At 46.1% G+C, this 15,244-nt stretch overlaps 1 protein-coding gene across 2 annotated transcripts in view; it reads right to left on the reverse strand.

The window, feature by feature from the left end:
* stard9 (StAR-related lipid transfer (START) domain containing 9) overlaps nucleotides 1–14,612 on the reverse strand; it is a 34,207-nt gene extending 19,595 nt beyond the window's left edge. For both annotated transcript variants that reach the window (XM_078089661.1, XM_040199661.2), the window contains exons 1-7: nucleotides 14,270–14,612; nucleotides 12,562–12,631; nucleotides 10,225–10,341; nucleotides 2,423–2,539; nucleotides 2,256–2,288; nucleotides 2,086–2,147; nucleotides 1,859–1,971 (exon numbers count right to left, since the gene is read on the reverse strand). In XM_078089661.1, coding sequence (XP_077945787.1) covers nucleotides 1,859–1,971; nucleotides 2,086–2,147; nucleotides 2,256–2,288; nucleotides 2,423–2,539; nucleotides 10,225–10,341; nucleotides 12,562–12,631; nucleotides 14,270–14,316 — 559 coding nt within the window. In that variant the 5' untranslated portion in view covers nucleotides 14,317–14,612. The remainder of the gene's footprint in view (nucleotides 1–1,858; nucleotides 1,972–2,085; nucleotides 2,148–2,255; nucleotides 2,289–2,422; nucleotides 2,540–10,224; nucleotides 10,342–12,561; nucleotides 12,632–14,269) is intronic.
* Nucleotides 14,613–15,244: the final 632 nt, after the last annotated feature.

The raw sequence follows: 15,244 nt of genomic DNA on the forward strand, positions 1-15,244 counted from the left end.
GCACATAAACCAATAGTGGTTGTGTTTTATATCAACCTCAAAATCGGTGAATTCACTGCAACACCGAGGAGGAATTTGTGATGGAAAACTGTAAAACGAGTGCAGCTACACGGTTAAGCATCGAGATGCACATTATACAAAAGTGTTGGAAATTTGAAAGATGAAATTCTCCAGACTCTTATATGTGATATGTGATTTTAAAGGTCATGCCTTCGTATGGCTGCCAGAGGAATATGCTCCCAATGGTAAAATAAATAAAACATTGGCTATCTGACACTTTTTGTGCACATAATGTGCAGCGAGATGGATCTGTGAAACGTAGACTGATAATGGCCTTAAACTGTTAACACCACAGCACACATGGGAAAGACCTAGAGGCAAAATTCACTTCTTTTAAAGACGAAATGTGAGGGACAAAAACAGGAAAAGAGACGACGTGTCTCAACGTTGAAAAAAAAACTGCTACAATGCTCGACTTGGAGGTGTGGTGTATTTTAAGAAGCTGTTTAACAGATTAGCAGGAGGTGCTGCACCATGTGGTTAGTCATTCCTCGTCCTAACATTGCTGCAGGCATCTGAAGCGCTCTTTGGGAGAGCTGGAGCGTTCTCCTTGGAACCTTAGAGGAAATGACTTCACTTCCTCTGGTCCACTGGGACTTCTCCAGATACTGACAATGAGTGGATGTGGGGCTTTAAATCACAGTGACGCGGGCGGATGAGAGGGGGAGAAGGAAAGAGCTGGGGGGCGGAGGGAGGGGAGAAAAGGGGAAAGAGAGAGTAAGTAGGACAAGCTAAAAGAGGAGTCTCGGTTTGGAGCAGAGACCACAGACTGAACCGGATCAACAATCTCTACCAAGAGAACTCCCGGACCACGGCGTCTTATAAACTGAACTTACATGACGTTACTTCAAATACTGTAGAAGAAGTCCATCATTTGACTACATGGGGTGTATGAGAGTGTTGAGAAAAGAAGATTTAACTCTCATCACATTGCAATCTATATTTGGCACCAGTGTGCCATGTCTAGAAACCACGTCCACTGGTGCCAGTGGAGGAATATAGACACGGTTCTCTTTCAGAGCTCGACAAAAAGCCAAGCAGCATGTTATAGGTTGTGTGCAAAAGTGCTTTGGGTGATTGTTTGCTTACGTTTTAAACATTGCTCATTGGAAGCTTGACAAAGACAAAGAAGGCACAAAGATTACCGTTCATTTTAAATATGCAGGTGACCCTGAATGTGTGAGATAGACAGCGAGTGGACCATGAACAGATATGACCTGATTTTAAGATTGAATCTGGAAAATTATCTTCGTAGGGAAATGAGCACTTGTAATTAATGATTAATAAGCAAGACGGACAGAAAAAGACAAAAAGCAGAAATGATCTGGTGATTTTTGAGCTCATCATTTTGTCTGATTACGACTTGAACTGCGGGGTCACGTTTGATTATTAAATTGGAATTATAATTTGATTAAAAGTTCTACTTACGCGCACTACATTTTCTGCACAGGGTTTTTTAAATGTCTATGGAGGATCCACACATAACATTTTCCCAACCATTGGTGCCCCCCCGCGAAGGTGAAGTTTATTTAGTTGAATTGCATTTTTATTATGGTTTACGTTTAATACCCTCCTCCGCTCTCTGCATTGCACACGCCAGAGTGTGCACACACAAACGTACACACACGCACAACAAAGAGCTGTAAACCTGGGGAAAACACTGAGGCGGATGTGCATAGGAACAAGTAACGTTAATAAAAAGAGAATCGGCATCTTATCCACCCCAACGGATGCCTCTGGAACTTGGAAGTTCAGACTCGGGCGTGTCTTTGCTGCAGGAAGGTAGCGGAGCACCGACCTTGGACATAGGGTCCTTTCTCCGGGTGTTCTCGAACTCTCAGGCCGGCCCTCTTCTTCGGCTCTCCTCCTCTGAGCAGGTCTCGCACCCGCTCGTTATAGATCTCCAGGAAGCTGCAAGGTCACAAGACAACACACACTGCTATCGTGCCACGCACAGTTCATATGTCAATGATGAGGGGGGGGGGCGAGGGGGGACCCAGAATCGGGCAGTTATAAACACAATACCTGATCTCCACTCTGCTCGAGCTTTGCTCATCAGGAACAGTGTCCTCAGGCCGGAAGAGACCCTGCAAGGAGAGGATAAAGGCAAATTACTTCCCACAAAGGATGCTTAAACACTCGGGTCATGGGGGGGGGGGGTTCTCCAAATTGAGTCGTACAATCCCCCGACGTACCTGACAAATCCGAGGGGTCAAGCCGGTGGAGTCCTGACATCACCCAGAAGAAAAAAAACATGAGAATGCAGCTCATTGTAAGCGCAGAATAATTCAGGGTTAAGACGTCGCATGTGCCCGGGGATCAAGTACACAACGCCATGCAGTGATTTCAGCGTCCTCCTCACCGGCGTCCCCATCATGGTGTATGTCTTTCCCGATCCCGTTTGTCCGTACGCAAACAGACACACGTTGTAGCCCTCTGAGGCGCCGGACAGCACCGACACACCCAGGTCCTGGAACACCTGAGGAAGCGTTAACAAACACACCCCCTCAATCACACGTACACAAAGAAACACTGATGTAGGCATTAATAACTGGGTGGAGTTAAAAAACGTCTCAATGATTAATTAAGAGCGCTGATTCGGGACTTCAAATAACCATGTGAATAGAAGCCTTTTTAATTAGAATGGAAAGTTTTATTAGAAGACGTGCGCGCTGCGCATACAGTGTAATCCGATGGCCTTGATTTTGTTTTTACATGAGTGCAGAACTACTTTAACGATAGAACAGCGGCGGGGAGGCAGCGCTGCATCCTGCTGAGGTGCTTGGGTACAGAGCAGGGAGATCGGAAGTGCTCTGGGTAAACAACCCTGCAGAATGCATGTGTGTGTGAGAGAGAGAGAGAGAGAATCAAATGCGAGGGAGAAGAAGAAAAAAAAGTGTGACTGGGTCAGGAAAATAAACGTTGGGGAAAAAAACAGGGTGGTGAGGTGCGATCAGGGAGAGTCCCACCAAAAACAATCAACAGAGGCCTTTTGTTTTCCTTCTCCGACTGTATTCCTGGGTCTGGAGATTACGTCCTGCGCCAAATTCCTACCTCAACAGCAATTGTAATCTTCAGTTCAGTAAACTGGTTAAAAAGATGATGAATCCATCTTTTTGGCTGATGTTGACTAATCGTTCCTGCTCTGTATTTGGCACCAGTGTGCCATGTCTAGAAACCGGTTCCACTGGTGCCAGGGGAGGAATATGGACACAATTCTCTTTCACAGCTCCACAAAAAGCTAGTTTCTGTGTAAAAGTGTCAGCCAACCGTTTCTCCCCCCCCATGGTATCGTCACAGGGGCAAAATCGGCAGACTTATCTTCATATGCTTCATCGGCAGTCAGTCTAGTGATAAGAACTGAGCATTAATTAAACACCTCGCTGCCCCTGACACATTGTGAATGATGAGCAGGTGTTTTTAGGTCATCGGTACTTTGTGTATGTGTGCGTGCATGCAGAGCCGCAGCCATTGATCATTTTATCAAGCAATCGAGGAATCTGACGGAAATTAAGGAGCATTTTGAGATAATTCAGAAAGAAAGAAACCTGTTAATGCTTAAATTGCACACAATAATAATGTCTGTCAAACGTAAACCAACGTTGTGCGGTTAGCTACAATGCTACACTGTGGTTTCCTGATATATTTTTTCAAAAGGACTTTCTGCAGACGATTTATGTATTCATTTAACAAGGACGGTGCGAATTCATCAACATTCCAGTTTCCACGTCAATGTGAATGTGCTTGAGTTAGCTGGAGATTTTATCCCAAGTGTCTGGGCAGGTTATTACAATTTAGTGGCCTCACATTCGTATATTATCATGTTTAGTAATTGGCCTAATAGAGGAATTGTTACAGACGGATGTGTTACTGGTTAGAGTAACATGAAGATGGAGCTTCATCAGAAGAGGGATGTGTGGCCCCTCAGGAAACCCCAAAGCTCTGAGACCTGAGACACAGCACATTCTCCCCCAGAACCATAACACACCTGGGGGATCAGTGAGGGGTCCACTGCCCCGTCCCACCCGCCCGCAATGTGAAAAAGATCCAATGGTCACGTGGTTGTTCTGAGGCGTGTGGGAATACGTGTGTGTGTGTTGAGATTTCTCAGAGTAAAGGAAAATATTAAACACTGACTGAGTGGAGTGAAGCTCACACAGAGAACAACGTCTTATTGCACCACCAGCGATGAAGCATAAAGCATAAAGCAGGGAGGAAACCACCCAAGGCTTTCACAGAGACTTGAGTCTGCTGACCAACTATCATTTCAATTATTAATTAATATGCAATTACTTTTACGCTCAATCCATTGGGTGTCTGGTCTGTTAAATATCCAAATAATGGCCTTAACAATTTCCCAGAGTCCAAGAGGACGTCCTCAAATGTCTCGTTCTATCCAACAACATTCCAAAAACTAAATATATTCAAGAATAACTTAAATTACTTTTACTCCATCACACACCAGGTGGAGAAATAGGATTGCAGCCATAAGATGCAAAAGAAACAAAGTCATTTTGAATTGAGTGTCTTAAGATGCAGTTATGTCTCAGGGGAAAACGTTTGTTGAGCCTCCTGACAAAGAATACACTCAGCTATTTACCCAAAGACAACTATACAGATCAATGAATACAGAACAAAGCTGTTGGCTGCAGCACATCGAACACGCTTCTCATTTTAAACTACTACTGCGTATCCAAGCCAGGCGCCGCGTGGAGCTGCTAACAGCGCTGCCTCACTCCGTGAGCTTAGAAACCAGCGGACAGGCACAGCGGGGAGGACGCCCAGCATCCCTCCCACGTAGGAATACACTGCAAAACGAGAACCGAAAATAACCAGATAAATCTTTAAATACTTTCAAGTTGTATCGATTCATTTTTTTGTGAATGAAAATGAAAGTAGCAAAAAAATGCACAATTAAAATTTGCCAGAGACCAACCAGCATTATTCAGCTTGCTTTATCAAACAAACAGGTATTTTATTGCTGAAAGTGACAAAGTGAAGTGAAGTGATAAAAACAATGACAATAAAGAGCATTACATTTATTTCCCCAGCTGAAAAATAAGCTTTTGTGACCAAAACGTCATCACTACACTGTTTATAAGCCTGGGCAGAGAAAACCTGTAATTTAGACAACCAAGCTTAGCCCACAATTTTCCCGGGTAAAGAGAACATATAAACCGTGACGTAACTTTGACCCCATAAATAGTGCTGTGACAAAGTGTGCGGCCCCCCTGGGGTGCAGACCACCTAGAGCCGCCCCCTGCCTCCCGGCTGAATGGAGGCTTAAACACGAGGACAAAAAGCAGCGCCGCCTCCGCCTTGTGCTCATCCTACTATTCAAAACCAAGCCGACAACCTGTCCGCCCTCAAAGACGGAGAATCAATACAGCTCTTGTTCAAATAGACCCTCTTTAATAGACTCTCTTAAATTCACTCTTTGGGGGCCAAGACGAGGCTGAGGGTCCCTGCAGGCTTGGCACAAAGAGCAGGAACTTCACTTCGACTCTGAACTTGAACATCTTTTATCGCTTTTCTTTTCCTGTTACTGCTGTTTTGGTTTGATCGAAAATCAGATAAAAACAATAGGAAGCAAAAGGGAACAAAAAACTGCAGGTGAATCGGTACGATCATGTCGGCCAAAATCAAAACAATCTTGTCGTTGGACATCACACCAAAACACATCACCAGTTCGCAATGGTGTTAAATGGACATGGAGGCCTTCTGCCACAACTCAGTGTTTCCCTGCATTGGGAGGTATTTTTAGACAAACAAAGCAGTTGAGGTGGGAGGCAGCATTGCATTGTGGGAATGGAAATGTACTCCAGGATCAAATGAAAGCAGCAGAAAAAGCGCCCGGTGATAAAGAGACTGGCTGGTTGGTCGACTCAAAACACACCGGGGACGGAATAAACACCAACATTACAACAGGAAGGCGTCCTCATCAGCACGCCGCTGCACGTGTGTGCGTGTGTGTGTGTGTGTGTGCGCGCGCGTCTCCCTGCTGGAGCCCTTTAGAGGAAACCCAATCCACAACAAAGACGAAAGCCTCAGAGTTGGCTTCATCCTCGGAGAAAAAAGAAAAGTATGAACAAACACGTTAACAATGAAAGAGGAAGAGCAGAATATAGATTTCATTCTTGTACATGTTATTGAGTTCAAACTCGTCCGGTCAAAACAGAGAGAAAGGAAAGAAGAATAAAAAGGCTTTAGTGTTAGAAGGGATGGGCGGATTCAGGAGAAGTTGCACGACATACAGGTTAGGATTCAAACATGACCTTTGGCACAGGTCACCCACTTTCTCCAGTCTCCACCATACATCCAAGTTTTTATCATTATAATTAAATACATTTTAATCCAGGAAGATATTTGGATGGATAATATTTGCAAACACAGCACACCAGTGTCACCCATTAATAGTCAGATATAGAGATAAAGAATATATATACACACGTTATACACGGCAGACACTATTAAATACAGCGGTTACTTGAACACAGATGACGCAATATATTTTATAAGATTACGTAGTCTAATCTAAAACAGATTTCAAAAGGAAAGTAACTAAATTGGAGCAGCCCTCTGAGGAAAATGAGGTCTTCAGCCGGGTTTCATGCCAGAGATCTGCAGGGTAATAAAAACTGGTTTGGGAAACACATTTTCACCCACCAAAGTGGCAGCTTAAGTCTTGGTCTGGTAACGCAGAAAAAAGGAGGAGAGAAAGGCAACGCAGTGGGTGAGGAATGTTGAAAACGAGCGGCAATGTTGAACGAGAAGGACAGCATGAAAAAAAAACAAGTAATAAGTAAGTATGTAGTAAGTAAGTAAGTAAGTAAGTAAGTAATGGTGTAACGGCTCTTTAGCGATGCAAGTGCTGTAATCACTGGCTGGAAATTACCAATTGCTGGCCTGGTTTTATGTGGCCGGCTGTACTCTAAACCCCGGAGGAGCATTTGTGTGTGGAACACGTCGTCAGGGGTGATGGCGAGAGGCCAGGCAGGCACAGCGAAGCACTTCTCCACATGTAAAGACGCTAGCTGCTCAGCTCGGGACGGCATTAGAGACCCAAGTGCAAAGGGAGACGCAACTTTCTCCTCGATAGGTTATCCGACAAAACATTCAACTCCTAGAAGATGGTTTCCCTCCCTCTCCTCAGTGGACAGCTGCAGGAGAAGCCCGTCCCACGCTCCCCAACCGGGTCACACAAACAGCTGGGCTCCGGGCTTTGGACACACCGGGAAAGGAACTGGTCAACTTTCTCCTGAATTCCTGCTAAAAATCTGTGATGAATCAGAAGTGAAACGGGGAGAAAAGTGTGGCGGCGGTGACACAGATCATGTGCAGGGGGAAGAGACGGAGAGGAAGTTGAGGGGTTCAAACAATGCTCTCGTTTGTGACAGAGTTTGTAGGTCAAATTAGTATGGGAGGGGGAGGGGGGGGGGGGTGCTCTTCATTACTCGGGGAAACAAGAGAAACATCGGGAAGGAGAGAAATCGGGAAGGAGAGAGACCTCTGGTCATGTATGAGTATTCGTTTTAGTTCGTTTTTGCCACTCGAGTGGGTGGGGGGGGGGCTATTGAGGCGTGTGCTGCTCCTCCCCCAATAGTGGTTAAAGGGGCCAAAGCACAGCGCTGCAGACTGGAGACTGCATGTGTGTGATGTACATAGGATGCAGTGGTCCCATAGGAGGGGGGGGGGGGGGTGTAAAGTGGGGCAGTATTCTGTCGTGTGTGATTTAAGTAACCACACCCATGGGTGCACCAACCGGGGGCTGGACAGTGGATCAAACACGTGATTTTTAAAGACACAAAAGACAAGAGTTAACAAGAGTTAAGAGGCTTCAGTCAGCTAAAGATCCAACGTTGGCATCCAAACTCGGACATGTATGTGTGAGGTGCTCTTCCTGTCTCCACATGGGGGAGACCTTGTGTAGGCTGCATGTTCGCCGACCTGTTTGTATTCAAACCAGCCCACTGGACTGTGCTGGGGTGCGGTGGAGGGGGGGGGTCAGATGCACATGTGTGTTTGCAGGATTCTCCTCATGCACAGAGAGGCTATTCTCTCCCCTGTCTGCCGCACCACTGACACACAGACCCAGAAACACTGAGAGCACATTCACATCTCTCTCAATCGCAGAGCGGGAGGAGGGGGAGGAGGAGGGGGGGTTACTCCAGCCAGCCGAAGGAAAAAAAAAACAAAACATTGTGCTCCGTGATAAATCCTCAGCAGTGACGTCTTTGCGCTGGAGATTTAACTGTGAAAAATTACTTTGCGGGGCAGCTGTGCGTTGGAGGGGGGGGGGGCACAGCCGATCCCCTTTCCCCTTCTCCTCCACCCGAGGAATTCACATTTGCACGATCTCCTGGAGCCTAATCGGTTTCTCTTGCCTTTCCCCCGCCTCAATCCTCTGCTGCCTTTTCGCTTCACTCCGCCGTGCGTCCTGCTGTCAGACGCAATACACCAGCAGAGGGGTTTGTGTTATTAAATAGTGAGGGGGGGCGGGCAGACAATTTATTAGCTAAATATCTAGCCCCCAAAACAAAGGACGCCTTTAGGCAAACAGCTGGCTCCTATTAAGGGTTACATTTCTCTTCCAAATGACTTGCTCAGCTGGCAGAACCCGTCCCCTCTCACTGCAGCGCTTTCTCACCTTAAAAACTGAGCATCGCAAACAAAGCTAGTTTTTTTTTTTCATGGGAAGGGTCCAGCATCAAGAAGGCAACCGCGTCTGCCCCCCAACATGGGGCTTCTCTCTTTGCTGTGTGAGGACGGAGAGCCTCACTAGTGTTCACTAGTGTGAACTATCAGTGATGCGTGGCCACGTCCTGATCTGGGGGGCGTTGGGTTAGGCCTGCACTGGAAAAGCAAACTCCCTACATCTCATCCCCATTGGCTCAGATTGTCTTTGGTCTCATGGGGACCGCGGCGTCCCTCTTCCTGGTCCGAAAAAAAAAAAAATATTTGGATGATAAACTATGAGAAAAACCAGTGCCGGCTCATTAATGTGGTAAAAATACATGTGCTTAGATAGAAGAGGGAAAAAATGGAACCCTCACTCGAGAACGAGTGTCTAAATGTAGTGACACTACGGGAAATGAGAAGCCTCCACGGTGTGGGAAATGAAATCATCCAGTCCCAACATTGCTGTAAAAAGGACGCTTGTGGATACAAATCTGCCTCCTCAACACGCCAGTTAGACTGAAGCTGTTAGCAAGTGCTGTTGGTCTGGTAAAAGAGTTATCATAGTGTCCACCTGCCCCTGCGCTCCAACCACATCTAGACTGTGTCTTCAGAGCCATCAGAGAGACGCCGCATTCAAATGAACTACTGATGTGGCAACAGATGTGATCCGTTAACGGCTGACGTGGTCTTCTGCGACGTTCTTTTGTCTTCGCATTCTGCCGCAGGAAAAAAAGAAATAAAAAGGAGGTCGGATTTACGGCCCGCGTCCTTCGGCGGTGTCCTTTCGCCCACGGCCCGGCTCAACAGAGGAACGTCTTGTGGCGACCGGGGCGCCTGTGACTGGACACAATTATGCTGAGGAAAGCCGACGGCAGCAAAAGAGAGGATTGAGAAGAAGAACGCGCTGTGTTGTCCGTTGCTCTGAGCGGCGTGTGGGCCGCCGTCACAAAGGCGTCTCTGAGCAGAGGAGAGGCAGAGGGACGGTTACACCAGTTATTGTATTGAACAATGAATAACAAGGGCTCTATATGAATGACAGATTTCCCCGTCACGGACCCGGGGACAACTTCCCCTTGATCCGGAGCTCTTCTCGGGTTCCAGCGACACCCTCAAATCAAGCGGCGCCAAGACATCTAATCGTCCAATCAAAGCTGCGACATGAAAAGTGAGCCGGGTCCATGCCAAGTCTGAGGCAAAGAGGCTTCTGGGTAACAGATGGAGGTGATATCATATCCCCCCTGAGTGGCCATCTGTGTACAAACACACACACGCGCGTTTCCTGCGGACGTTTCCTCGGTACACTTTTAGCCGAAGGCCTTGTTTGGCACGCACACACACGGGGGCATGTAACATGGCACGGAGACAAGAGCTTTTTACCCCCCCCACACACACACACACACAGACACACACACATGGATTTTGTCATGGTTCATGGAGTGAACCACATCATTGGAATCCTGCTTGCGTGGGGCTTTAAGGCAGTACCTCCTCCTGCGAGGCGTAGTGGGGGTCCGCGGGGTCCACCGACCAGTAGCAGTAGTCGAAGCAAAACTCCAGAAGCTTCTCCCTGGAATCTGCAGCACCATCGGCACGTCCATCCGGCTTCAGGGAGGAAAGCACAAGGGATTATTTTATTTTTAAATGTTATTTCAAATCATCCAATGAAATGTAACATTTCCAACATAACAAATGCAGCGGAATGACTTAACTTGTCCAGGACAATAAATAAAACACTTTTTCTTCAAGGACTGAACGAAGACATTTCAGGCTGCATATCAAAGCATAAGACAGACAGCAGCTGTCCTCTACCAAAGACATTCTCAGACATCTAACACACCTCTTCCTGACAGGTGAGGAAAAGCACATCACATCGTTTCAGTTTTGCAATGAAATTACTCTTTACTTGAAAGTCATGACCAAAAGTTTTTGTTTTTTTTAAACAATTTGACTCAGTAAATCTCGACGACGATGAAAACAACCAAGACGACAGCTGCTACAGCTTTTGCTCATCGAACCGCTATGGGGTGAAATTGCAAGCAAGTGGTTTCCATTCATTAAAAACGCAATCACTCCTCCTGGGGTTCTCCAGTCGCCTCACTGCATTAACAGTAAACACCGTTCTGCTTACTCGCAGTGAATCCTGAGATGAGGATGAGGAACCACGTCACAGTCAACAGTTCCACTGGAAAAACAGAACGGAGCACCGCGTCCTCCATTCGGGACATATGAATATATTCATGTGCATCCACTTTACCTTAAACTCACCTCCCGTCTATTTGCATATAGAGGAATTCACTCTGAGTAAAAGAAAACACGTTTGTGAAGCTTTACCAGAAGAACAAGATGTATTGTAGTGGCATTGAAACTCGCTGCTCCTGGAACATGTTTTTCAAAAAGGAAAGAAACCGATAATCTGGAAGCAACACTTCCCTGTTTGTGTGTGTGTGTGTGTGCGCGTGTGTGTGTGTTTTTCACATTTTGTGTGATTCCGGTGCAGTTTAAAAACCACTGCGAGATGCCGCCGGGCTGCCGCAGCATCGTTTGAATTGAGAAAGGTTCAATGCTCGAGTACACTTCAGGGGCAGATTCCTGCCAAGGAGATGGCAGAGGAACGGGTTGTACCTCAAAACCAAGCAGCCAGTCAATGAACTAAAACTGAAAAACGATGAATCCAACCATCATGCAAACAGCCTTTTCTTCACCTGAACGCAGCACCAAGCAACACTGAGCACCGGCCATCCGTTGTGTTCCCACCATTGGTTTGCTTGACATTTGAAATGTGACTATGGCCGTGTGTTGTAAAAGATTACGCAGGAGCAACATCAACGAAAACTCTCAGCTCCAACCGCTTGTAAAGACCTGAAATCGTTTTAGCGTTTCACACTTTTTAATCAAGTTCAGTAGCTCTTTATAGCTCATATTACTTGCGGTTTGGTACTTAGCTTCACGTTTATTCCCGTTTTTTTTTTTAAAAACTCCTTTTTATCTTTCCTGTTTTTCCATAACGGCCCCACTTTCCATAAATAATCCTTCCCACAAAACTCCCATGAGCCCCTGCAAGGGCCTTGATCCTTTCCCGTGGCGGAGGGAGGCCACATGTGCTCCGTCTCTGTCACATCATTTGTAACAGAGTCTCTCCTCCCCCTCTCGCTCTACACATCGGGACTCGCAAACGTAAACAAAAGCTCTCAGTCGAGTCGTCGACTGACCTTATCTTCAGGTTTTCTAGGTTGGCTTCACTGGTTCTCATTAGAGAATGGACACTTTGATGTACGATCCGCAACCAGGCTTTTGGATCCACAACTTGTAGTGTCTTCCAAACACACAAGGCTGAATCACGCCAAAACCAAAACCAACCAAAAGAAAAGGAATATGTAGCTTTGTGCTGCTCGACCAATCAGGCAACTCGGCCATCTGGCGTAGCAGGTTGGTAATTTGGAGAAAGTATCATCTTACAAGAATGTTTAACTGGCATAATAAAGATTCCCAATGTGTGCTTGAACACCTAAACTAATAAGAAAAAAAAAGAAAAAACAGAAAATACTCTTTTCAGCCAAAATACACTACAAAACCTCTTTTCACACCACTTTCTTTCAAATAAAACTACTGTTAATAACACCTGAGGCCCTGGGAAAAACTTTAATTTAACCCCAAAACAATAGGTATTCTGTAGTTGTGTTGCTGTTTACATTGTGGTTCAGTTTGCCACCGTGCATGTGTTGGCCAAAGGGATCTCTTTGTGTCTTTGTGTGAGCTCAACATAGATAATAACCATAACAATAAGCAGGAGTGGGCTGATCGAAGACACGCAGTCATCCTCACCTTCACGTTTCTGACCCTGACCAGCTTGTCTTCCACCTGGACGGCGAGCCTTCCTTCCTCCGCCCGCTCCCTGTGGGCAACAAGACAACCGTCGCTTCAGTCAACTCTGCCAACATCCCCATGTGGAAGGGTGAAGACGGAGAAAACATTGAGACACAAAGAAGGGGACGCCATCACACACACACACGCACACACACACACACACAGATTCAACAAAAGGTTTCACTTTGGATTCGACAGCGTGCAGTTACGATTTGAAACAGGTTTTCAAATATTTTGGCCGACGCAGAAGACGCAATTGAGAGGGTGGTCAGATAAATTTAGACCACTTGACTTGAAGCTGTCACAACAGTCGACACAATGAGTCTTTGTGAAAAAAAATCTCCGGCCTTCAAGAGAATTAATGACGGCGGCTGTTACCAGAAAACTTGAGAGCGTGCTGCTTTTGTGTGTGTGTGTGTGTGTGTGTGTGTGTGTATATATAAAACAAGGTCAACTCAGCCACGTGTGCTCCAGCAGCTGGACCGAGCACCTCTGATGCAACGCACGCAAAACTGGAGGCAATCCCAACATGTAACCAGAGCACTACGGCCTCCAGGAGCGGCGATGGCGGCGCTCGGTGCCTGTGGTACGGAGGCTCCTCGTTCGTGTTGAAATCATCTCGTTTCGCCGACCCCAAGCAGCGACCCGGCCGCCAAAACCACCAACCTTCAATCTCAGGCCAGAAGTATTAGACGTGTTTGTTTGCACAGGCGAGAGGCTCCTTGGGGGGGGGGGAAATCCTAAAAAACAAAAAAGCAATACACTTCTGGGAGAAATGTAGCTGAACCAGTGTGAGTGGTAGGGTTCTCTCTGCCAGCAGGCCCTGATTCAAACACACGCGTAAGGAAATCCATCCTTCAGAGGAGAGAGGAGGGAAGGGAGACCAGCAGCATTGGAATCTAGGATGCAGAGATTTGCATGACAGTGTAGATTATTTATAAGAAATGCTTTTGTTATGCAAAATACCAGGAAGACTGGTTGAAAGAATCATTGTTCAGCACCTCGTAGCCTGAATAATGCTTTGTGATGGCATTGTCATATAAGCAGCCTTGCAAAACATGCTGCAGTAGTTTAATTGAATTCAATGCACTAAGTTAGTCTGCTTTATATGGACTACAACCCGTATGCTGTAGCAATTTATTTATTTTGTTCAGGGCTGCCCAGCTGATCCAAGTCACTTTACCAGCGCCATGTGTTATTCTGCTACTTAAACAGCACATTTCACAGCACTATAAAATGGGGGGTAAAGTTTTCCAATAAATGCAGGGTCTTTAAAGTGTAAATAAGCTCATTTAAATGAAGCCTTTTTCTTATGGCTTTTGTGTGCAGATAATTGGCTGCAGTACAGCTTCATCATACAGACCCCACAAGTGACATCCACAGAGGTCAGGGGTCAGGATCCACCACGGGAGCTTCAGCTAGGTAACCGGCTAGCTAACGTTAACTAACGGTTCAGCAAAGTACGTTGGTACTAAAACAAAATTTAAAAAAAACAGAATATGTCGCACGTTGCTGTCATTACTGCCAAAGTCCCGTTGCTGTAAACACGTCTGACGCAAATTAGGCAGCCACCGTTAAGTTGAAACACCGGAAAAAAATGTCCGTTTTAAATCAGGTTTGATGATCGGTAGCGTTAGCTGGACGGAGCCGTGACGTCAGGACCTACCTCGCGCTGAGCGGGCGCACGCGGACGGCCACCTGGACGTTGGCCATGACGCTCAGCGGGCGACTCGCTGCGAGCGGGACGGAAGTAACGGCTCCCGCGTCGGCGTCGTCGGGTGTCCGTGCATTTTAAATCCGAGTGGTGGGTGGAGGAGCGGGAGGTAACCGACCGACCGACCGACCGCGGGTCAAGTCACCGGCGGCGGGTTGCGGGTTCGACCGCCGGCTGCGACTAACTAACTGACGTTAAAGTCGCTCCCGGAGAAGTTAGGACTTCCTGCCGGACAGAGAGGGAGGAGAGATGCTGCTGGTTCCTCCTCTCTCCCCCTTTCCTTTTTTTCCTGCATGTGTTATTATTTAAATACGCCGTTAAAAGTTTCACTGGAGATTACGTTTTGTTGGTTGATAATTAGTTGGAATGCTTTAAGCATTCCAAGTATTGTTCTTCTAATCTTTATTTCAACTTATTCTTATTCTATTTCTTCCGTGCCACCTTTCAACTGCTTCCCATTTTCAGCTATTTAAACCGTTCAAATATTAAAATATTCAGCTCCTTTCTGGCTTGAGGGCTATGTATGTTCAGCTTTCTACCTCTTAAGCTTGAATTTATATAAATCAGTAATCATGAATATTTCGTCTAATGGTTTTCCTATGGAGATCGTGTTTAAATCCTCTTCAACTTCTTCAACTTTCAGATTTTTCAGCTTCGCAAATCTTTCAGCTACAGACACCATTTCAACTCTCAAATGTTCACACAAGTCTTAACTATTTTATGAAAAAAACTGCTTCTTCATATCTATTGTACTTTTTTTATAATCACTGATTATGTTTCACTAGTTCTTCGCTCCGTTTCTGACTTTTACATGAGTGTGTATTGCGTCTGCTAGAGGCGGGACCTCGCAGGCTAGAGTGTGGGGCATCGCAGGAATCTGGTTAAAAAAATATGGAACTTCTGTCCTTGCAGCCAAAGTATACACTC

Source organism: Gasterosteus aculeatus, chromosome 15 (genome assembly GCF_964276395.1).
Source record: "Gasterosteus aculeatus chromosome 15, fGasAcu3.hap1.1, whole genome shotgun sequence".
Lineage (NCBI taxonomy): Eukaryota > Metazoa > Chordata > Actinopteri > Perciformes > Gasterosteidae > Gasterosteus > Gasterosteus aculeatus.